This window comes from Osmia bicornis, chromosome 12 (genome assembly GCF_907164935.1).
Source record: "Osmia bicornis bicornis chromosome 12, iOsmBic2.1, whole genome shotgun sequence".
Lineage (NCBI taxonomy): Eukaryota > Metazoa > Arthropoda > Insecta > Hymenoptera > Megachilidae > Osmia > Osmia bicornis.
In genome coordinates, this window is record NC_060227.1 from 9,447,769 (window position 1) to 9,473,973 (window position 26,205).

At 43.1% G+C, this 26,205-nt stretch overlaps 1 protein-coding gene across 1 annotated transcript; it reads right to left on the reverse strand.

The window, feature by feature from the left end:
- Window positions 1–21,183: 21,183 nt before the first annotated feature.
- LOC114881835 (basic proline-rich protein-like) lies at window positions 21,184–21,786 on the reverse strand. Its single transcript, XM_029198713.2, has one exon. It carries the CDS (start codon window positions 21,784–21,786, stop codon window positions 21,184–21,186), a length of 603 nt encoding a protein of 200 aa, XP_029054546.2.
- Window positions 21,787–26,205: the final 4,419 nt, after the last annotated feature.

Consider the following 26,205-nt stretch of genomic DNA (forward strand, 5'->3'; position numbering starts at 1 on the left):
CCAGTATAAATACGAGCGTGTCGCGCAAAGAGATTTCACTTCGATTCTGATCGTAGTCCGACACGGGTCTATGGTACGATTTTTATAGAATTCGGTAACCTTAGATTCTTTTGTCGGCAAGGCGGCAAAGGTTCCGCGTCGGACCCGGAGCGCTCAACTATCGGTTCGCAGCGGTTCTCTTACGTATCAGGTTCGCACCCAAGCTTAACGAGCGAGCGAAAGCCGAAGCTCCTTGGTTGCGGCCTATTTAGTACACTGGCTCTAGAGCGACGATACCGTTTTGCAGTGTTCGCTACCAAGCTCCTTGGATGCGGCCTGTTCAGTGACGGCTAAGTTGCCCAGAAACCGAACTGCGGTCAAGCGAGCTAGCTCCTACAGCGTCAGAACGGATCTTGGCCAATTTCCCGACAAACGATCAATTTAATAAATTCATTAAATTATATTAAATTGAATTATATTATAAGTTCAAATTATAGACTTAAAGTTTTATAATCGTATCTAGAACCGCGTCTACTAATCAATTTATTTTCCTCTGTATTTTTATTTTAGATTGAATTATTTTTGTAACTAATAATCTAATTTTCTTTTATTGTATTTCAATTTTAGCACAAACATGATTGTTATTTTCTTTGTATTTTTCAATCCAGGGCGTACTCATTGTACCTTACTAATCCTATTATTTTCTTTTTGTATTTTAAAAACAGGGCGCAACTTTTGTTATTTCACCATATTAATTCAATTCGTTAATTAAATTCATTATTTAATTACATCAATTAACTACATTATTTAATTACATTCAATATTATCTTTTTATATTACTTACCTTATTATTATCATATTATAACCAAACACAACAACATAATATTTTCTTTGAATAAACACACATATTATTTTGAGAAAGGAATTAACGTTGGATTTTACTCCTTTACCGCGTGCCACCCGAACCTATAATCCCTTCCTTTAATTAATATATATTATATAAATACGAGTCGCCTTCTCATAGGGTACCGCTCTCCCTACGCGTAGGTGCAGTAGCGTGCTCGCGAATAATTCCGGGACGTTACATATGTATACTCCGTCGCGATGTAGATATAGTAATAATGACATTGTTATTAAATGTATATTACATTATATCTCATGTAGATATAGGTATAACGACATTGCTATTAAATGTATATTGCATTTTATCTCATGTGGATATAGTAATAATGACATTGTTATTAAATGTATATTACATATCTAATGTAAATATAGTAACAATTATATTGCTATTAAATGTGTATTACATTATATCTCATGTAGATATAGTACCAATGACATTGTTATAAAATTAATATTACGTGTCTAAGGTAGATATGCCAATAATGATATTCCTATTAAATGCATATTACATTATATCTCATGTAGATATAGTAATAACGACATTGTTATTAAATGTATGTTGCATTATATCTCATGTGGATATATTAATAATGACATTGTTATTAAATGTATTTTACATATCTGATGTAGATATAGCAATAATGACACTTTTATTAAATGTATATTACATTATATCTCGTGTGCGTACACATGTTTTGTATTCAGCCGACACGGTCGGATCATATTACACGGTTTTCTCGTCGACCGGCTCGGTTCGCCTAGGGGGATCCCCCCAAGTGGAGGGGATAGCGATGTTGCACTTATCCAAGCATTCTTTCGTTGCATTTATCCAGGTTTTACTGTACTTGGCCGGAGCTGCAATTTTTATGTTAGAATATACGGACGATAAGAGTTTGTCCGCATGTTCCGGTGTTACGTCGACGGGACGCATTCTAATCGTACGATGCCTTCTATTATTATAATTTCAGACCAGCGTCGGTAAGACGGTTGTCTACGCGTAACTTCCATTAAGCGTAAACTTTTTCCACATTTCGTTTTTCAACGTCCTATTCCAACGTTCTGTTATCGATACTTTTGTTACGTCCCTAGGTATAACCCATTTTCGTTTTTCGCCAGTCCAATGAGGTCTTGCTCTGGAATCCGCGAAACATCAGCGTTTTCTCGCTTAGCGACGGCCGCGATACGAAATCAGGGAACTCGCGGAATGCGATGGCGAAAACCCTTTGCTTGCAGGTTTTCGCAAGCAAAGAGCGTGACCTACTCCCCTTTTGGGAGTATAAGTTATCGGTACAACGCAAGTACGCCAGTTCCGTGATAGCGTAAAACAGAGACGAAGTTCTGCTCGTCCGTGACCCGCGTTTTGGCTACCTCGAAACCAGGAAGATCATCAACGACGTGTTCCGCCTACGGTTCAACACGAGTGTATTCCCGAGGTCTGAGGATCCAGGCCCGTGAGGATAGGACAAGTTCCAGGAGTGCACCCGTGTGCTGTGCAGGACCACCACCAACCGCTTGCATCTTCCAAGGTCGAGTTGTAGCCCACGCGCCGCGAGTCTAGCGTTTTGTCGAATCCGCGAGTTAAGCGTAAAGTGAGACCTCGAGTGTGAGTGACCGACGCGTGCAAGGAAAGCGTTTGTTGACGACACCCGAAGACAACGAAGGGTATGTAACAGATAGCAATTAAAATATACATACACATTCGAACAACCACAATCGCATATCAAGATCATTCGACTCCCATCCTATCTCCCTCAACCTTTGAAAGGTAGGTCAAGGTGCGCCTTAGTGCCTAAAGCGGCAGAACCTGTAGATCATATTTAGCATATAATAAACGCCCCGTAAAACGGGACGTAACACTTTCATTACACTGTGCGTAGAATAATGATTTATATCGTATTCTTTCATAAGATTTCGGAATTCTGTATTATAAAATTCCTTTCTGTTGAAATATCTCCCACTTGTCTATATACAATGAGTATCCTCTCGTCTCTAAACATGTGTGTAATGTCTGTGATCGAGCGTTCTAGACGTCTCGAAGGCGGCGTACTTCTTTGAAGTAGTTTCTGTTTCTTTAATACGTCATCGGACTGCTGCTGGCGTTGCCCGGGCAAATCAGTCCATCGTGATCCTTCGGTGATGAAGGATGTATCTTGCATGTAATCATTTATTTCCTTTTTCTCACAATTAAATATATATACGTTTCATTTCTTTATTATATCAAACCATTCGTTTATTTAATAAACCCTAACCACAACAGGTTATGGGCCCAGTGTCTTTCGCGTGTTAAATCGTTGGTGGTGGTTTGACAGTGTTAAAAAGCTGTCGCTGTTGAGTTTTTTTTTTTTGTTTGTTCTGTGTGGTGTGATAAAGGTGTGCTCGCGCCTGTTGATAAAAAATGGCTGAAGCGAAGCTGTACTACCTTCACCGTTTTAATGGACAAAACTACCAGTTGTGGAAGCGACAGATGGAAATCTACATGGTTGAAAATAAATTAAAACCGTATATCGATGGCTCGTCTCCTAAACCTGAAACGGAAACGGAAGTTGCACTTTGGATTCAAAAGGATGCTGAAGCACAGGCTTTCTTAATGAAGGGCCTGGAATTAGATCAACTGAGACACCTGACAGATTGTTCAACTGCTGCTGAGATGTGGGCAAGATTGCGTACAATATATGCTGAAAAGAGTGATCAATCGGTGCAGACGCTTCTGGATCAATTTATAAATGCAAAGATGAATCAAAAGGAATCGATTGCAGACCACGTTTCAAAAATAGTTTCTCTCGCACAGCGACTCAAGGATATGAATATGGAACAAAAAGCTCCTGTTGTTATTGCAAAAATCTTGTCCAGTCTACCCACAAAATATGATAATGTTCGCACAGCTTGGTATGCTGTACCGCGGGCTGAGCAAACTATTGAACGTCTAACAGATCATTTAATAAATGAAGAAATGTTGTTGAAAATGCGAGAGGTACAAGTATCTAACGAAGAACCGGAAGCGGCCTATTATGCAAAAGGGCGTCGGAAAAATTACACTCGCAGCGTTGTCCATGATTCAAACAATACTACAAAAAGAAATAACAAATGCCATTTCTGTGGAAGGGCTGGTCATTGGGCTCGTGACTGTGCATTGAAAAAGGCACGTGGTAATAGAGGTGGTCATTCCTTGGTGACTCAAAAGAACGAAGATAAAAACAAAAATACAAAATCTTCTGGTTCGGCTGAACTGTTTAACGTCGAGGATGCTTTATTAATAAATATGAAAAACGAAGATACTTGGTTTGCGGATTCGGGTGCCACCGAACATATGTCTTTTAGAAAGGAATGGTTCAAAAATATGAAAGAGTATGTAGATCACGAATATACAGTTCGCGTAGGTGATGGTAATACGCTGAGTGTCAAAGGAAGAGGAAACATCGATATCGAGGTTAGAAATGCAGATGGAACCTGTGTGCGTCATACAATTACTGATGTGTTATATGTACCGCAATTGAAGAAGAATTTGTTGTCAATTGGCTGCGCATCTGAGAAGGGTATGAGAGTCATCTTTGAAGATGATGGAAAAACAATGTATTTTCGTAAAAATAATAAAGTGTTAGTTGAAGGAAAGAAGCTTGATAATAAACTGTACAGACTGAATTTTAAAACAGTGCTCACGGCAGAAGCAAACGTGGTGACAATTGTAACGCCAAAACAATGGCACGAGAGACTGGGACATGTGAATTTTAAAACATTACAACATATGTGGAAAAATTCAATTGTACAAGACTTAAACGTTAATGGTGTGATAGACAGTGAGATTTTCTGTGAAGGATGTGTTTATGCCAAACAACATCGAACATCATTTCCAAAAGGAGAATCTACCAGGGCGAAATATCCAGGGGAGGTATTTCATGCAGACTTGTGCGGAAAGATGAGCCAGCCTTCTATTGGAGGATCATACTATTTCTTATTGCTCAGGGATGATTTCTCAAGGTACTGTTATGTTTATTTCTTAAAGGAGAAAACCGAAGTTCTTATGTACCTGAAGCAGTTTTATGCTGATGTGCAAGCAGATGGTGGACGTAGCATCAAGAGATTAAGAACGGATTGTGGTAAAGAATTCTGTAATCAGGCTGTTAAAAATTACTTACTTTCAAAAGGTATCAAACAGTACTCCACGAGCACCAGAGCAAAATGGTTTTATTGAGAGACAAAATAGAACAATTGTCGAGTCGGCAAAGTCTATGCTGCATGAAAAGAAGTTGCCGCTCTACCTGTGGGCTGAGGCAACGGCTACAGCTGTTTATCTCAAGAATCGCACGGCTACAGATACATTGGATGGATTAACGCCCTTTGAAAAATGGTACGGTGAAAAACCGTCCGTGGAGCACTTACGTATTTTTGGAAGTGAGTGTTACGCTCATGTAACGAAAGATCAAAGAAGTAAGTGGGAGGTAAATTCAATAAAATGCCTGATGGTGGGTTATAGTGAAGGAAACAAAGCCTATCGACTGTATGACCCTGTTGCAAAGAAATGTTATATTCGTAGAGATGTAATTTTCAATGAAAAGATGGAAAGTAAGTCTACTGAGATGATTAGTTTTGCTGATAATGAGCCATGCAAACCTGCTGTGCAGAAAGGAAGCGAAACTGATGAAAATCAAGCATCGGTATCATCAAAGCCAAAGAAAAACTTTCGGGAACCGTTTGAGAGGGAACCCTATCTATTGCGAAAAAGACATACAGGATCAACGGATGCTCATTCGGAAATAGCAGAAACATTCTTTGCTGCTTGTGAGCCACAGACCATTCAAGAAGCAATGGAAGCAGAAGATTCAAATAAATGGATGGAGGCAATAAATGAAGAGCTTGACTCCCTTGAAGAAAATAAAACATGGACTTTGACTCCTAGACCGAGTGATGTCAATGTTATTTCTAATCGCTGGATTTTCAGAAGAAAATATAACACGGACGGAACTATCTGCAAATATAAGGCAAGACTCGTTGCAAGAGGATTTACACAAATAGGTGGTGTTGATTATAAAGAAACTTATTCTCCAGTTGTCAAATACAATACGGTTAGATCAGTGTTATCAATTGCTGCAGTGAAAGATCTAGAAATGGTACAATTTGATGTAAAAACAGCGTTTTTGTATGGTGAGTTGGAAGAACCCATCTATATGGAGCAACCAAGTGGGTTCGAGATAGACGATCGTGTTTGTTTGTTGCGTAAAAGTTTGTACGGACTGAAACAAGCACCAAGACAATGGAATAAGAAAATCAGCGAGTTCATGTGTGAGTATGGTTTGACACAGTCCAAAGCTGATGCATGTATGTATTATTTGATTTCAGAAACTATAATTATGTATGTAATACTGTATGTCGATGATGGTATAATTTGTTGTAACAGTCGTATGAAAATGAATGATTTGCTTTCAAATCTCAGTCGAATGTTTAAGATAAAGTATTTTGAAGCGGAGTGTTTCGTTGGAATACAAATAGAAAGAGACAGAGAATTGAGAACCTTGAAAGTGTTTCAAAAGGCTTATGCAGAACGGGTGTTGGCTAAATTTAATCATGCGGACTGTTTTCCGGTTGCGATACCTGCGGATCCTAGTATTAAGTTTACAAAGATTGTAGAGACAGACGAGGGCAATGAGCGGTCATTTCCATACAGAGAAGCTATTGGTTCACTCATGTTTCTGATGGTAACCACGAGACCCGATTTGGCATTTATTGTTAGTGTATTGAGTCAATTTGCTGAAAAACCAAATCAGAGTCATTGGAATGGTGTTAAACGAGTATTTAAATATCTGAAAGGTACTCTAGATTATGGCTTGGTTTATAAACAGGCATGAAAAGATTTAATTCTGACTGCATATTGCGATTCGGATTGGGCTGGTGATCTGGATACCAGAAAGAGCACCACTGGATGGATTTGTCATCTGAACGGTGGTCCGATAGCGTGGCTGTCGCGTAAACAATCAACCGTTGCTACTTCGGCAACGGAGGCAGAGTTCATCGCTTTGTGTTCGGTAACGAAAGAGGTAATATGGTTGAGAAGAATTCTTGCAGAACTGGGTTGCATTCAGTATTTACCAACGCCTGTTTATTGCGATAACCAGGCTGCAATTATTTTGGTAAAGAACCCTGAGTCATGTAAAAGGGCTAAACATGTGGATATACAGTATCATTTTACCTGCGAAAAATATAAAATAGGAGATATAGATATTAAGTATGTTAAAACCGATGAGCAGTTAGCTGACCCCTTTACAAAGGCATTACCGAAGCAAAAGTTTCAAAGCTTGATATTTCAAAGTAGCATTAAGAAAGTGTAATTGTGTTATTTTTGTATGTTTTGGAGGATATTCATTGAGGGGGAGTGTTGAAATATCTCCCACTTGTCTATATACAATGAGTATCCTCTCGTCTCTAAACATGTGTGTAATGTCTGTGATCGAGCGTTCTAGACGTCTCGAAGGCGGCGTACTTCTTTGAAGTAGTTTTTGTTTCTTTAATACGTCATCGGACTGCTGCTGGCGTTGCCCAGGCAAATCAGTCCATCGTGATCTTTCGGTGATGAAGGATGTATCTTGCATGTAATCATTTATTTCCTTTTTCTCACAATTAAATATATATACGTTTCATTTCTTTATTATATCAAACCATTCGTTTATTTAATAAACCCTAACCACAACACTTTCCCTTATCCGTTTGAAGATTTTTCGGTTTTCTTCCATCATTCAAAACGTTTAAAAATGCATCCGTAACGTTTTTTTCCATTTTCCGTTTTCACTGCTACGGCCCAAGCGTATTTAGATAAGACATCGATGACGGTGAGTATGTAATTGTGGCCATTGTTGATTTGCGCATACTGTTGCATCTCTACGAGATCCGCTTGCCAGAGATCATCGTAACCCCGTACAATGACTCGTCTACGTCTAAAGTTACGTCTCGCTGGCTCGTGCAACTCGTTGACCAGCTGTATCTTCTCGTCCGTGATATGATTGCTCTTCACCTTCTTCATGTGTGTAAACTAACATCATGCTTTACGAAAGTGTCAATTTATAATCAACCCGGCTTCTCGAAGTTCTTCGATTATAGAAACGATCTCGTTGTCATGTCCCGTATGTCCTGCGGATTTCGAGGATACGAGAAGACGTAATCTATCGACGAGCTCGTTTGAGTCATTCCAGTGCACGTAGTCCACCGCGTTATCGTTAACCGCCATATCGAACGGTATCAGATTACCTCCACGCCGCTCGCTCTTAAGCAATTTTGCAATGATATATTTATACTTGTAACCCTTGTTACTTTTCACAAGCCCTGACGAGATATGGCTGCATCTATGAGCGTTCGACGACTTTAATATTTCCGCGTATTTGTGTAAATCAGCATCGTTGAACAAGGTGTTATCAGGCATTCTCATGAATAGTAATTCGTACAAACCAGTTGTTCCTCTCTACTTCACCCCATTAATAATCACATCGTCGTTTTTGTTTAAGTCGAAAACTGAACTTCCAAGCATTAATTTGTTGCGTTGTACGTATACTCCATACACGTCATCTATCTTCTTCTCGCGATCGGTAAAGAGTAATTGAATGTATTTAGCTGCCAACGGCCCAAATTTTCCGTGAAATGGCTACGTATGTTTTCGCTAGGCTTGTCCAAAATTTGCTGCATAGAAACATTAAGATTCTCGTCGCTGTCGCCGTACGTTTCAACGGCATGTATCGATTCTTCACGATGAAAATCGGGACGATCTTTCGTCACATCCACCGTCTGTTCACTCGAAGATGTACCAGGTTCGGAATAAATGCGTGCTCTTGCAGTTTGTGCGCTTTGAGGGTTAAGAAAAGGAGTTAACGTCAATTTTTGCGGTTCTTTAATATTCAAAGTTGGGAATGTCGACTCGGATTTTATATCGATCGTGTCTGAATGTGGCGATACCGCTGACATATTCTCGATAATTCGTTCCAGCGGTTCCACCACGGGTCTCAATCGTTTTTCGATGACTCTCTCTTCGTCGATGCTCTCCGATTTGAGAGCTCTGCGTTTTTTGCGTATAGCATCGCTTGTTTTAGCTATAGCATTCGCAACTTTACACGATTCTTTAATATTACTATTATCCATTGCAAAGAGAAGACGTCTACTCGCTAAGCTTCTATCGATGGACTAAATGTTTCAGAAAACGGCAAATTCGTTAAATCCTGTTCTGTAACGGCCACGTTCCATCGAGCTGTTCTTGTCGATTATTACGAAATCATATTTCTGTTCCCAACACTATGCGCACAATTTACAAAAGTTTTCGTACGATATGTCTGTATTTACATGATCATTATAAATGTGGTGTAGATTCGTGCCATCTTGTTTGAACACGATCAAAAGGTTGGTATTGTCGCGAATTAGGTGTTTCGGTATTCTCGCTTAAGTCTGACAGAGATAAAAACAGTCCACGCGCGAGTGCCTACCCATAGAGAAATATTCTCTTATCACGTCTTGCTTGTCGCACGCAACGTCATCGAATATAAACACCGAATCGGGCAGCGCCTCGTTCGGTGACACGACTTCGGCGTTATTTGAAAATGAAGAGTATCCGATTTCAGGAACATTTGTACAAAATTCGTTCGAGATATTTGTACTTTGGTTGTTGCAATGATTTTGAGTATACATATACGTTATTGAATCTTACACTGTTCGGGCTCTCGATCAGACTGATTACGACGTTCGTTTTACCGCAGTTCGATGGACCGCAAATTATACCACGTATCGTATTCGGCAAGAGGGGCCCGTGTCGTCGTCGGCGATCGTCCATGCGTGTTGTCTTCTCGTCTAAATCGAGAATAAGGATAGACAGGGGCTGCTTTGCGAAACGCATATCGTCTATATAATAACCATATATTTAATGATTCAGCCTCTTTATAGGTTGCGGAAAAGCTGCTTGTCCGCGTCGCGAACGCGCTTTAACCGCGACCGCAGATGAGCTTTAACCGCGATTAGCCCTTTTTCTCCGCAGCGATAACGCGCTTTAACCCGCGATTAATCCTTTTTCTTCGCGGCGGTGGCGGCGGGCGCGCGGTGGCGGCGGGCGGTGGTGGAGGGCACGCGGAATGCAATTCGTGACCGAGCCATCAAATACGCATCCAAGCAACAACGTGACCGAAAGTCTGTCTCGACGATGCTTGCTCAATCTGTATCAGATTGCAGTTAACCGCGTCAGCAAGCCGTCAAAGAGACATCCAAGCAAAACGTGACCAAAAGTCTGTCTCGACGATGCTCTCTCTATCTGTGCCAGATTGCACATCGACACGTGTCTGCATGTAAACATGGATTTCGCCTTACTCCCTCATGTCTTTGAAATAGAAGAACATTCCTTTTGTATCTCCTACATTGGAATATGAAACACAAACGTTACACATACAATCGTTCTAGGTAAAACAACATTAAGACGTATAAAGTATATTTTTACTATATAGATTTTATTATTTTACAGTAATGAACAAAATTAATAAATGATATTAAATGTTTCGTGTTTTAAGACAAATGTAACAATTTTTCTTTTTCGGTGGAGGTCCATCTATGTGCGTGTCATCCCCCGGCCGGTTATAATGTTCCATGCACAGCTCTTCATCTTCCTCCTTCCTCTTTTTTAACCACCATTCTTTTAATATCGATACGTTTCTCATAGCACATACTCCGTTGTGCGCGATGCATGCCATATGTTTATCCATCCATCCATCCTGTATATGCCGGCTCTTGGTTGGCAAATTCGGTAGATCATCATCTTTGTTCAAAACCTCTATATTGATTGGACTGACTGAAGGATAAAGTTTCTCCATGAATACTCGATAAGTGTTCAGAATTTGGGACCGGTGAGGAACATTTAGCGAACAGAAGATTCGATTCTACTAACCGTTTGTATTTTGCCGACGTCGACGAACATAGAAAGAGACAGTCTAATAAAGAAGAAAGAGGGACTGAGAGTTGAGGTGGTCGTAAAAAATTAAATGCCTACATATCGGTGAGACAATACTAATGCAGCAAACAAACTTTTTTATTATTTATTGTTTTTTAATAAAACTTTCACCAACATATTGGTGAGATTTTCCTGATTAAAATGAGACCAAACACGATATTGTTATGACAATTGGTTATGATGATTAGGCTTGTAAATGTTCGTCTTTTCTGGCTTTCTTTCTGTGTTGGTCGACGTCGGCAAAATATAAAGAGTCTAAGCATCTTTCCCTTAAATGTGCCGAAGGCGAACACTTATCGTGAAGTTGAAGCGAATAAAACCGGTTTTCTTGAACGGGACAGTCTTCTACACGTTAACTGTGCGAAAAGCGAGTCCTGGTTCCTATAAGTGATCACTTTTCGAGATCGCTGAGGAACATTTAGCGAACAGAAGAATCGATTCTCTAACTGTTTGTATTTTGAAAGACGTCAACGTAGAAAGAGACATGGGGTTAAAAATTAAATGCCTACATATTCATGAAACAACACTAATGCAATAACAACATTTTTTTATTTATAAATTATGTTTTTTAAATAAAAATGTTATTAATACATGAAATTTTTCTGATTAACATTATTCATTTTTACAAAAAAATTACCTAATCAATGTTGCTATTCATTCGCCGTTAATTTAGTATATAAAGTGAGCATTCACAGAAAGTAAATTATTTTAATATTATTCAGATTAGTTAAAATTATTATAACAATATCGTGTTTGGTCTCATTTTAATCAGGAAAATCTCACCAATATGTTAATGGAATTGTTATTAAAAAAAAGGTAAAATAAAAAAATTTCATCGCTGCATGGTCTCATCGATACAAATTCGACACAGATCTTCAAAGGAAAGCCGCGACGTGTCATATTGCTCCTGGGCTTGCTCCGAGGGGAACCCCCCCAGTGGTGGGGATAAACCGCGAACATTTAACGAATAGATCCTTTCGAACACTTATCGAGTCTTTACTGTACCATTGTCCCACTCAAAACCGTGATGATTTTGCGTGAACCATTTTATTTGTTTTAATTCTGCTTTCGACAGTTTTTTCTTAGCAAATGGTGGCGCAAAGATGAAACATTGTACACGATTCCCATTCTGGAAGATAGCAAGTTCCTTTACGAAAAACTCGTTCGTATCGCTTTTGAAGCCTTGAATGTCTACGAATGTTGGTACATTCATTTTGATTAGTTGAATTTGTGGCGAAAAATGGCTGGTTTTGCTGCGGAATGATCATATAAACCCTCTTTCACTTAAGAGAGTTTGCGTACTACATTGGTCAGTGGATTGTACTGCACGATACGATCGTGAATGATCAAACAGTAGGCGCTAGTATTTTCAGGAACGTTTTCACTACACTCTAAATCGATTCTTACATCGATTGTAGCGCTTTTTTATCGATTCGTTCTGATGCGAGCAATCAATGACAACGAATGGGCCGTAGCCGAAAAAGAGTATCTTATCGTATAGAGCTCCGTCATCACCATTACTGCACATTGCTCCGTAATATGACTTTCTGAATTTTGCATACATGTCGTAAAGGACAGAGTATCTATTTTTATTAAAGTCAAGATTCAAATTGTCATACGGATATGATTCCGAATTTAAATACAGTCGAAAATTAGTGGGTTTGCAATCATCAAATTTGGTGATATGTCTATTGGGCCTATTTTTTTTATCCGTTTGTAATGCAAACATTACATATCGCGGTTTTTCTAATTGCGTAGCTGCTTTAATGCTCCTTGTATGTTTAGTGGATGCTTATAACATTGGATACTCGTATAAGTCCCAGGAACGGTAACTCATAATTATCGTTTGACCGTTTTCAAGGATACGCAACAATGAAAGTTTGTGTCTTCTTTCGAGCGTGACATGTGGCATCCTCCACTGTACTTTGTATAGTTGCAGCGTGTATTTTGCACCATCTGTTCCATAAACAGCATTTTTGTCGTCTCGCGATCGAATCAGAATCAATTCATGATGCGCATTAATCACTATTCGTTTGTAATCTTCGCAGAAACCGAGCAGCATATTTAGAGGAACACAAAAGTCAAAGTAGCCTCCTGCATTGGGTATGTCTGTCCAACCAGCGTTTTCAAGCATTTTTGATCTTGTCGTTGTCAACAATACTCCATTTTTTATCATAGTTGTTATTCCAACGTTTTTACAACGATCGATTGCCACGCCGTTTAATTCATATCGAATTTCATCAAACATAAATGCTGTGCAATTCATTTCTAGTCCAACTGAAGTTCCTGTAACATTGTCATCGCTGAGAATGAGTTTTCCTTCGACGTAAAGGTAACTCTCACTAGGAAACATGTACAAATCTTGTTGTTGAATGGGAATTCGTATTTCGTCATTATTTCCGAACGTTGTGTTGGCGTATGGGCTGTAACTATGTAATTCGATCTTTGTAATTCGATCGTCAGAAATCGGTAAACTGGCAATGTTCAATGGATCCATCATTTTCGTTTCGTAATCACAAAACCCAACGATTGCAGAAATTGCGCGTTTTTGTCGCTCAAATCTTGCGATGTGTTCAGTTTGGAGATATTGTCCTTACTAAATGATTGTAAAGAGTCATCACCGTTTAATACATGATTATCATTCCTGTAACCGTGGTAATTGCTGCTGCAAGTACAATTTGTGCGTTTGTGATTGAAGTTCTGGTTCCATCCATTTTCTAACGATCCTTTTAGCAACTCGTTCAACGGGGTGCCCGATAATGCATTCGGTGGATTGTTGATCGGTTGAGTTTTAGCATTTGTGTACAACAGCATTATGTCTAGTAATGTTTGGCATAAGTGCTGCTAGCTCTCTTGAAAGGCTATTAAATGAACGGATATTTAACATATATTAAACGGTCGCGTCGTCGGAGCGTTCGACGATGTGCTCTTGCGATGTGTCCGATTTGGATATATTCCCTCTACTGAATGATTGTATAATTGTTATCGTTTTTTACATCATTATCCTTACTGCAGCTGTTGCATCTGTCGTAAAATGTTCAGCATGCCGCTGGGCCCTTCAGCGGGCCGTTCGCGGGCCGTTCGCGGGCCGTTCGAGCCGTTCGAGCTGTTCAACAGGCCATTGATTATTATTTTTATATTCATGTTATTTTCTACACCGCCTAATATGAAGCCTCACTGTCATTTCTTCTCCACGGAAATTTATCAGATTATCGTTTTGATCGGTAATGCGTATACTAAGGTGATCAATGGCTCTTACGATAACTGGAAGATAAATGACGTTCGTAGGACTTTCCGAAATTTTATATCCTGGTGGCACGCGCGGTGAAAATTCATGAATGGTATGAACACATTGACCGTTGCCAGTCGTAATATTACATTCGATCCTCAGCATATTTACTTTCATAATATTTACGGGTATATCCGACTCGTGCCATTATCCCGGCTGTAATATGCGATATGTAGAAAACCCGAGAAGCGATCCTATATTATTTGGTTTGGTAAAATTTGGTTGTTTGTAAAGTCAACGTTCGGTATTGTGTTGAAAGCTTAAAAATCAACGAGTCCGAGTTCGTAATTATCATCCTTCAAGTCCATAGGTGGAAAGTAAACAGTGCTAAGCACAGAATTTTTTCCGCTTAACGGAAACGTCAACGACATCTTTGCAACTGTGAAGACTATGCGCATCGAAACTATTTTATACATTTCTAGCTAAAAAGTGCAAGCAGAGTTGTCCGCATGCACTCGTATCGAATTTTTGATACTGCGTGTGATTGTGTAAGATCGTTACATGGTTTCCGAAGTAGTTTATTAACTCTGTCGGTGGTCTCAGATTTCCAAAAGAATCGAAATATTTAACACGATTACCCCGCTTTACGTAAGCTACCCAGTGTGTACCAGGACCTTTCGATTTATCTAAATTCCCGATACCGCATTCGTTTAAGAACGATTTAGATGGTAAATTTGTACGCATGAAAACACCTGGAAAATATGGAAAGTTCAACTTTCGTGCAAAGTTATATAACTGTACATTTGTCATTGCGCCCTGTGGAAGCGTTACAACTTGCCAAAGCGCTTCTTTTTTTTTCTTTAATTCCTGTTCCCGTTTATATGGTGCAAGATAAAGTCCATGTCCTTCCATAACACGATTGTGCCGTTTCACTTCCTCTGATGTTTTCCGTGCTGCAGATGCATCGTTGACTGCCTTGGCGATACTTGCTGCACCGCCAGCCACCGTACCCAAAGCTGAAAGGCCTTCAGAAATAGGTACAAGTGCTGGAAGAAATCCCCCACATTTTATAACTGGAAGTTTGCGCGACTTCGTCTTCTTCTTCTTGTTACTTTTCCGGGGTGCCATTACTTTCTTCTTTGGCTAACTCTTTGGCTAACAATATTCCAGCAACGCGCGCAAACAAAAGTATTTTCCAATCCGGTACGAATTCTTTTTGTGCTAATTCGAAGATCAAATGTGCATATGCACATCGTACGACTATCGTATAGGAAGTGAAATTTTTTCGTGGGATGTTTGGGTTTATATAGATACAGAGAGAAGTTGCAAATGATGCAATACATTATGATTTATTAAAGCATAATTTGTAACATAATCTGTAACATAATCCTTTTTTCTCTGTTAAGATGTTGCAGATGCAGCTGTTATTATTGCCTGAATACCTAAAGCTACTAATTCGCAATCGATAATTGAATTTGGATCATAAATATCAGTTTCTTTGATATGCTGCACAACCTCTGCAAGCACTTTTACATCTCCGTATTCCCGAACTAATGCAACAAACTCTTTAAATTTTTGTTCAACCGAATACAGTTTATCATATAATGCATTATGCATTTCAATTATACAATCATTTAAAATTACCATTTTCTTAAACGTGTTTCTCATCATGCACATACATATATCTTTGCTAATCAATTTAATTACTTTTTCGCCATATAGCACTCCAAATTTAACACTTATATCATTAAAGTTAATATTGTCGCGTGTATCTTTTGAATCGTCAAAGAAGCTGCATACATTGCTAAGGCTTCGGCTACAATCAGCGACTATGTGACTATGTTTAGCTCCAGGCGGTTGTTTCGGCTGTCTGATAATACGAGTTGCGAGTAGAAATTGTCGCCAAGTATATTTATGCCGATTTCCAAATGCTTTGTACAGGAATCCGTCAATGGATATTTTCGGCCCAAAATTCGACTTGATAATTGTGGTGCGATTCTAGAACAAATAAATACCGTTTAAGTATGTTATTAGAACAAATAAATACCGACAGCGTTAAATAAAATGTGTTTTGAACACTTACTTCACGTCATCCTGATGTTTTGTCATTTTTTTGCGTGCCTCTTCTTCTTGAGTAGAACTTGCGGGGCGTTTCCTTTGGCAAACAAACTCTTTGAAACTTTGAGAATACATATTTCACTTTTCGCAACACAATCTCGCAAAACGATGCACTTGCGGTGATGGTCACTTTGGTTTTGCGTGTGCTTCAAACTTTAGCAAACCCCCTACCTTCTATAGTCACGAATTGCAGCGTCAGATTTGCTGCGTCAACAAAAAACCTCGTTTCCAAGACGTAGAAAATATCATTTCCAAGACGTAAAAAAAGTGTGCAGGATTTTATGTCGTAAACAGTTCAAGGTCATGGAGGGTGGGGGTAGGGTGTCATATTTCTGTTGACGTTGGTGTCAAATTTCAGTTCAAGGTCATGGGGTAGGGTGTGTCTGAGGGGGGTAGTTATGGGATGAGCGTGGGTGGGGGGAGGGGCATGGGGTTGTCGGGGGGGGGGGGGGGGGGGTATAATATTTCTACTGACGGTGGTGTCAAATTTCAGTTCAAGGTCATGGGGTGGGGGTTGTCGGGAGTGGTATTATATTCCTGCTGACGCACAGTGGTTCGAACACTAGGGTGCTAGCTGGACAAAAATATTTTTTCATACTTTTTGGCTTAGTTGGGGTTCTTATCCTTAGAAAATAATCCTGTTTTGTGTTATAAGTTATTATTTCAATATAAACATTTGTTAGATAAAAATATGACTAATTAAAGCAAAAAAAAATAAAATTACGGTATTGCACTGTAGCTATGAGGTAAAAAAAATGTGAATATGAAAATACATAATAATTAATAAATATTTAATGTATAATAATACATAATACATAATAATGACTATTTAAACTATATTACAAGTTAAACTTACTCGCTACTTGAGTCATTAGCACCCGAAGTACATTCAGTCGATTCTGATTGTTCATCTTCATCAGCAGCAGTACTAACAATTCCTCTTTGCAAGTCACTTACATCTGTATCTGTTTCTAATAATTCAAATACCTTGGCGCTTAACAAGTTGAGTTTTTTTTTTGATACTTCACGAAAAGTATTTATTAACGGGTCCGAGGTAATTAATAACATTGTTAACAAGTCCGAACTAGTGTCGAATCGTGTTGTTTTTCTGGTGTGTCTCTCTCTGAATCTGCGGCAATCTTTATGGCGTGCTTCTTGAGCTTCTTCCGACATTTGCCCAATAGGGACAATAAAAAATTGAATTATATCTTTTGCATGGTAAAACAGGATAATAATAACCACAATTAAAAACAACGAAACTGTAAATTATAAAAAAAAGACCACTAACTAACGAGCGTATCGGTTGTACCAATATATGTCACGGACGTCAGCGTTAACTTCATTTTAACATTTAACATACTTTTGCAAATTTTTGCAAGTCGAGTATGGTATTAAAATAAAGCAGCCAATCTCTACTTTTCATAGGTACAACTTTCATGACGTGGAACGACGTGGAGCATATACTTCTACACTGACGAAGCGTTACATTATGAAAATTTTTCATACGAAATAATAACCTAACTCGAAGATCGATTTACAAAAATACAAGAAAGGTATTGATAATTTGGGGTGATTAAAATTGAAATATACCTTTTCAGCTGCTACATTGATCATCAACATGAAACTTAAGTGCATTTTAACAAACTTATGACATATTCCAGTCGACCATGGAAATGCGCTCGATTGACTAGCGATGAGTTGTGCGCTCTTACATAGTACTTTGCCTAGTCTATACACATTTACGAAAAGGCTGGAAGGTCTTACAATATTAGAATTTTAATCTATGGTTATTCTAGATTACATAAAAACAATTAGTTTTTATTAATTCGAAAATGATTTTTGTCCACCTAAATCAGCCATTCGAACCACTGTGTGACGGTGTCAAATTACTGCTGAGTCAGCAAAAAAAATGTTAACGCCAGTGATTTAGAATCCGCATATAATAACTATCTTCAGGCGTTTAAGCTGCAAGGAATGTACCGATTGCGATGAAACCTTTCATATTTAGTAGGATATACAGGGTGTTACGCGGCTACCTCGACACCCGAAGAGGGGTGATTGCTAAGGTAATTTTAAACAACTTTTTCCTTTGCTAAAATGTTGGTTAAGGCTTGGTTTTCGAGGTAATAACAAAAAACACCGACCAATCCGAGCGCGTACAGCGCGCAGTCCCAGGGACTGCAGTGTTGCGTACGAAAACCGGGCCTGACATAGGTTGCGAACGAACGGCTTGGCACCGCGTTGGCATAGCGAAATAAAGAAACTGAACTCGTAGAACATTTTTAGTCATTGTTTAGAATAAATACGGAACCTAATCTCTTGTCGCTTGTCATAATGTAAAATAGGAAATTCTAAGGATTCTAAACAACAAATAAAAATGTTTGAAGTGGAATAATTAATAAACATTTGAATGGGGGGCTACGTTAATGATGAATAATTTGAAAACAATTTAAGTGAAACTTACCCATTCGTTTCTAAATTAACCTGCTACGCTGAAAGCAAATAATTCCCACTAGGTCAATGCGTCGATTCTGAACATTCGACGAAGAAACACCTCGCCTATTATTCATACCAAAGTGCAATAAATGAGAGGAGTTCACTGGCCCGATCATGAAAACAGCTGTTTTGCCGAACGTGTTTCCTGGTTTCCCAGTGACAATTATTTGCTTTCAGCGTAGCAAGTTAATTTAGGAACGAATGCAAAAGTTTCATTTAAATTATTTTCAAATTTTTCATCATTAACGTAATCTCTGTTGCGCGCAGAGAATAAATTTTCTCTGGGCAAAATACCGGTAATTTTAGTAAGGAAGGAAGGAGTTTAATAACGTTTAGAAACACTTTTAATGTACGTAATATAATTTAATAAACAAAAAGGGTGTGTTTAGTCTCTTTACACTGCGTGGCCTTTAATTAGTAAAGGCAAAACTGGTTTATACAAATGTACTTTCAGTTGAAGTACGTTGAGCGAATTAGTCGCGTGTTCTGAATCTTTTGGAATAATAACTTGTTTTCGTCGTAAAGAGCGAAAGAGTAAGCCGATCATCGCCGCGACGCGGTTTTTATAATCGTTAGCGCGATGACAACACCGAAGGGTTTTCGCCGTTTGGCATAACTTTGCCTAATTTAAATTGACGCGCGCTTAATCCAGAACAACCTCCAGTTCAAACGTTTATTAATTATTCCATTTCAATAATTTTTATTTGTTGTTTAGAATGCTTGGAATTCCCTTTTTTACATTATGACAGGCAACAATAGATTAGGTTCCGTATTCACTTTAAACAACTAAAAATGTTCTACCAGTTCAGTTTTTTTATTGTGCTATGCCAACCGGGTGCCGAGCCGTTCGTTCGCGACCTACGTCAGGCCCGGTTTTCGTATCAGACATTGCAGTCCCTGAGCCCGCGTGCTGTACGTGCTCAGAGTGCTCGGTGTTGTTTGTTAATAACTCGAAAGCGAACCAACATTTTGGCAAAGGAAATAGTTGTTTAGAATCACCATAGCAATCATTCCTCTTCGGCTGTCGAGGTAGTGGCGTGACAACCTGTATATCCGCGATGATCCCACTCGCAAAAATTTATGAAATTTCTTGTTTATTAACCATTTAAATTCGGTCAATTTATTTTCGGTTTATGGTTATTAGCTAAGCAACAGAAACCCAAAATCACCTAACATTATCCTATAAATACTACTGGTTCCACTAAAAAGTGTGAAATAAAATAATTTTTAACAAAAAACGAATCCGACTTCGAAATGCACTAAAAAGTGTAAAATAATTTCTATTTCATTTATACCAATTGCGACGACAGCCGCGGATCGGCATCGCTCATCGCGGGCCCCCACCGCGGCGACCTCCCCACTCCCGCGAGCAAGGCTATAAGTAGGATCGATCGACGCGTGGATCGCACCGCGGTCGGTTTCCCCGTGCCAGGGTTCCCTGGGGAACAGATTCGAGAAATAACGAGTCGGTGTTAAGTTTCAAAATAGAAATATTTATTCAAAATAATAGGAATGAATTAATCTTAGGCTGGTGGGAGTGGGCCGCCGGCTGCGGCCCCTGGAGATGCCGGTGTTGGTGGCGGTATATCCTGCCGGGCTCGCTACAACAGAAAATCTGCCGATGGAGCCGTATCGCACTTAGCCTAGTTGTACATGACTTATGAACTACGGTCGGGTCCCGGCCCATCACAGAAGTTACGCGGTCTTACAAACTGGCGCAGGTCGTAGCTGTCGCTACGCGGTCTTACGAACTACCGGAGGTCGTAACTGTCGCTACGCGGTCTTACGGACTAACGGCGCAGAGTGAAAGCGCGGCGCGGAGCGCGAGTGCGAACGAGAGAGACGTGGTGTTCTGGCGCACGCGTGAAACGCGGAGTCGTCGGAGACTAGGAGAAGGGATGGCCCATTCGGGCCGCCGGTCTTTTATTCAAAAGTCGCGCTGCGGTGTTTCGCGCCGCGGTGGAGTTGCTGCTCGCTCGCCTACGCGGCTATCTTCTCGTACACCGTGGTCAAACCTAGCAGTGAACGAGGCGACGACCAATCCTGGCTCGCCCTGGGTCAAGCCTCGGGACGGGACGGAATCGATTGCCATAGGCCGGATGCGGTGCGTGTAAGCTAGCGTTCGGAACCCCGCGGACGAACCGGCGGATGTTACGGACGCGCACTAGTTTGGTCATCCTGGGTCAAACCTCGGGGCTGACGAAGTCACGGCCCGACTGCCGGTGAACTCGTCGCCTGGACAAACCGCAACGCCGAGTCTGCCGGTGCTCCGGTCCGGCCTCCTAGGTGGTCTGCTCGGGGCCGAGGCCCCGAGGCAACCCATCGATCCACGCGTCGATCGATTCTACTTATAGCCTCGCTCGCGGGAGTGGGGAGGCCGCCGCGGTGGGGGCCCGCGATGCGCCATGCCGATCCGCGGCTGTCGTCGCACCCCCCTCCTCCTCCAGGAAGACCAGGCGTATCAGCCTGGTCGCGCAGATGATAAGGAAGGCTACGCAAATTACCTTTGTGTACGTGCACCGGGTAACGTTCCCTCGGCGGTCCAGTAATACCGTCCATTGCTTCCCGGCCCTCGGAAAGCGGTGACGGCGGATGGGCCTGTACAGGCGAAACGACGTCCCGTCGGGGAGGTGACAGGGGTGCACATATTGTCCGCGGCTGGTCCTGCTTCGCAGACGGTCCTTAATGTTGCCCCGGTCGGTTGTTCCGGTGGTCGTTGCTGGCGGCACTGTCCCTCGCCCGGTTGGGCTATGGTTGGTAGTGGCCCCGGTGGCGGTCCTGGTGAGGGGCTTGGTGGCGGTAAGTCTACGCCGTCTGCTGTCGCGGCTGCCCTTGCGACCGCTTCCGCCGGTATCCTGGCCGGGGCTGTTGCCGGCCTGTTTTCCCCTGGCGTCTGCTTTAGTCTTGGAGGCCGGTCCCCTGGTGCCAGCGGGGCTGGTGTCCGTTTGGCGGCTATTAGTTCGGCGACGGGTGGTCGCCTAGCTGGAGTCTGGACCCTGCTGGACCGTGTCGGGTTCCTGGCCGGGGCTTGGTCCTGTGGGTCCGCCGCTACTCGTTTCGGCCTTGTGACTCGGACGAACTTTTTCCAGTCCTTGCTGGTCATGTTTTCCGGCTCGTCCCTGGCCCGTTCCCTTAAGGCTAGGCGGTGGAGTGCTGCTTCGATTTCTTGGGCGTTGGCTTGTCTGCGAGCCATCTGATTTCATGGCTGCTGCTGCCGGCCTTTTATCGCCGGCGAGGCTGGCCCGTTGTGGTGGATGCTGGTGACGTCGGCTGGCTGTGCGTCTTGGTTGCGCGGTAGGCTGCCGTCGCTGCGCGGCTGCGCGGTTCTGGTGCCGGTTACCGGTTTCATGTCTCGCACGTGGACGTGATCTGCGCGTCTGCCTCGGTTGTCGCTGAGGTCGAAGATGACCGGTGAGATTCTTTTGTGGACCCTAAAGGGTCCGGTGTAGCGTTCGGCGAGTTTTGCGTTTCTACCCTGCGCCTTATTTGAGAGTGTATGGGTGCGTTTCCATACGCGCTCACCGATTTTTGGTTGCCAATCGCGCCTGCGCAGATTGTAATGGCGTTGCTGGCGCTGGAATTCTTGTGCCAGCCGGACTCTTGTGCGAGTTCTTGTGCGTCCTGTGGATGTTTTAGCCGGGTCGACCACGGAGTTTTAACTTTCTGGCGGTTTTCTTGTTGCAGGCTTCCTGGTGGTGTGAGCTCTCTCCCGGTATTTAGGTATGCCGGGGAGCATCCTGTTGCATCGTGACGCGCTGGTTTGTAGGCGAACGCGATCTCGGGTAGCTGTTCGTCCCAGATTCATTGTGATTTGCCTAGGCCTTGGCTAATAATTGTTTTTATCACCCGGTTTGTGCGCACCGATCAGACCGCTCCGTGACATGGCGCCCGAACAGTTTCGATAGAAGCGACGGTGGAGCCACCAGTGTCGAAAATTTAGTATATAAGGAACGAGCGAACGGACCCGGGATGAGAAGCTTACGAGCAATCAAAGCGACAACACCAAGAGCGATCCAGAAGAAGAAGACGAGAACGAGAACGAGAACCAGCTACGAGACCAGACCGGGCTGCAGAACCAAGTTCGAGCCGAACACCGAACCAGAGGCATCATCCTGCGATAACCAGGCCTGCTAAACCTGCCAGCCAGACGACCGAGCTAGCTACAAGCTGCCAATCCAGCCAGAACCAGTGGCAACGAAATAGTTAGCACCGTCCGAGTAACACCGAAGATGCCGAGCGAAAAGAGGACCGGTATCGCATGGGTCTACCGCCTGAAGAAGGACCAGTTGAGCGACGAGCTAAGTCGCCGAAACCAACCGACCACTGGAACTTGGGTCCAGCTGCGACTACGCTTGGTGGAGTACGTGCGAGAGCACCCGAACGAGTTTACCGATCGGCCACAGGACGAACCAGGCTACAAAGAGGACGTCGACCGGACCAGGGACTTCGAGGAGTTTCATACCGAAATCGCTCGCGATTGGCACCAAAACACCTCAGGTGCCCAACCAGCGACGGCAACGTCTACGCCGAATCGCGGCGAGACGACGAACGCCGGTATGTCGGAAAGACCGCCATCCCCGGCAGGACCATCTACGCAGCCGCAACCGACCAGCCGACCACAGGAAGACCGAATAAAGACACTCGAAATGATGCGTAAATGGAACTGCCACTTCGACGGGAAGGACCCGTACGCATTTGTGGAACGTCTGGACGAACTACAGACGGCATACGGTCTATCGGACCATCAAATGTTAACGGGGTTTACCGAGCTACTACGAGGTGAAGCCCAGAGGTGGTACCGTAACGTGGCAAACAAGGTTTGCACATGGCCAAATCTACAGGAGCAATTGCGTAAATTTTTCGTACCGGCAGGCGAAAAAAGACGGTCGGATCAGCAGACCGCCAACCGGAAGCAAGGTCCAGACGAACCGCTACGGACCTTTATCATCGAAATCACGACACCGATGCGTCGCCGAGGCGAGCATACCGAGGAGGAGCTACTGGACGCAATCTACCTTAACATGGATGTAGAATTGCAACTGTATGTCAACCGATCCGACATCAAAGACGTACACGCTCTAATCACCAGAGCCGAGATTGTCGCCGATCTTATCGCCCAGCGCCAGAAGAGTGCGCCCAAGTACGAGAACAGGTGCAGCACAGTCAGGACGGAGCCGACTGCAGGACCCTCGAACACCACCAAGGAGGGAAAGATCGCCGCAAACTACCACCGCGATACGCACTGCTGGCGATGCGGCAAACCTGGGCATGACCGCTCCAAGTGCCCGAATCCGGCGATAAAATTCTGCTCCCACTGTGGAAAAGTGGGCGAAATGACCAGGACCTGCCTATACCCGAGGCAGGGAAACGCCAGATGGGCCGGAAAGACCCGGCCCGAATAAACCAGCTAGCCAGCCTCGACCGACCAGACCAGAAAAATAACCGGCCAGGAAACGACCAGCCAGGAAACAGCCGACCAAAAAAATTACCGGGTCAACCAGGCGATCAACCAGACCGGCCAGGAAACCGACCAGAAGAAAGCCAGAACACCGGCCGATACCAGATCGAAATAGACCAGCGACCAATGGCGGTCGACGACGACCGAATAATGATGAGCGTCCAAATAGGGTCACACCAGGTGGACGCGCTTCTGGATACCAGGTCCGCGGCCTCGTATATCAGCAGCGAGACCGCGGAAAAATGCAACCAGACCGGATGGACGCGAGAGGAACACCAACTATCCTCCGCCCTAGCCAATGGCCAAGAGATGACCATCCATACGAGCTTCAGGGGGCTGGGACTTTACAACGGCATGCGTAAAAAACACCGCTTCTACGTCATGCCAACATTAGCCTACCCGATGCTAGTTGGCATGGATCTACTACGCAAGCTCGGCCTGCAGATATGGTTAGGAAACACACGCATGGACAGGAAAGACGACCAGAACCAGCCAGCGAACCTGCCTGCACCATGCACCATGCATCGATCCCACTCCCGCGAGGGAGGCTATAAGTAGGATCGATCGACGCGTGGATCGATCAGTTGCCTCGGGGCCTCGGCCCCGAGCAGACCTCCTAGGAGGTCGAACCGGAGCACCGGCAGACTCGGCGTCGCGGTTTGTTCAGGCGACGAGTTCACCGGCAGTCGGGCCGTGACGTACGTCACGGGCTGGCAGCTCCCAATCGGTCCAGCAGCCGTAGGCGCCTAGCTTCGTCAGCCCCGAGGTTTGACCCAGGATGACCAAACTAGTGCGCGTCCGTAACATCCGCCGGTTTGTCCGCGGGGTTCCGAACGCTAGCTTACACGCGCCGCATCCGGCCTATGGCAATCGATTCCGTCCCGCCTCGAGGCTTGACCCAGGGCGAGCCAGGATTGGTCGTCGCCTCGTTCACTGCTAGGTTTGACCACGGTGTACGAGAAGACAGCCGCGTAGGCGAGCGAGCAGCAACTCCACCGCGGCGCGAAATACAGCAGCGCGACTTTTGAATAAAAGACCGGCGGCCCGAATGGGCCATCCCTTCTCCTAGTCTTCGACGACTCCGCGTTTCACGCGTGCGCCAGAACACCGGGTCCCTCTCGTTCGCGCTCGCGCTCCGCGCCGCGCTTTCACTCTGCGCCGTTAGTCCGTAAGACCGCGTAGCGACAGTTACGACCTCCGGTAGTTCGTAAGACCGCGTAGCGACAGCTACGACCTGCGCCAGTTTGTAAGACCGCGTAACTTCTGTGACGGACCGGGACCCGACCGTAGTTCATAAGTCATGTACAACTAGGCTAAGTGCGACACGGCTCCATCGCCAGCTCACCGGTAGATTATCTGTTGTAGCGAGCCCGGCAGGATATACCGCCACCAACACCGGCATCTCCAGGGGCCGCAGCCGGTGGCCCACTCCCACCAGCCTAAGATTAATTCATTTCTATTATTTTGAATAAATATTTCTATTTTGCCACTTAACACCGACTCGTTATTTCTCGAACCTGTTCCCCAGCGAACCCTGGCACGGGGAAACCGACCGCGGTGCGGAACGCCGTGCGCACCGACCAGACCACCCCTTTACACAATATTCCATAGCTATTAATAATATCTACTTAATCGTTAAATAGGATACCAAATACATTTCAAAGTTTTCGGAGACGGCGCAAAGTTAAAAATACCCGAACAAACGATGCTGCCAATAACGATTTGATTGTGGTATGGCAAACTTGGTAACTAATAAGTCATAAGAGAAGAAGCGGGCCGTTATAGGTCCGGCTGAAAACATTTGTAATTGTAACGATTGTATCAGAAGTTGATACAATCACCTTTGATGTACATGTACACTGCAATTCACGAGAGACCATACTGAATTCGCGCAACTCACTAGGTCTAGAGAGATTTTTAATAACGTGTGTTATTCCCTTCTACAGCTTGCTTCTTATTATACTTTGCGATCATATAAATGATGGGCAGAAATATATGACGTACGATAACTAATAACCGGTGATGATATTGTAAAGTTTCACGATACAATGAAATTCCTATTAT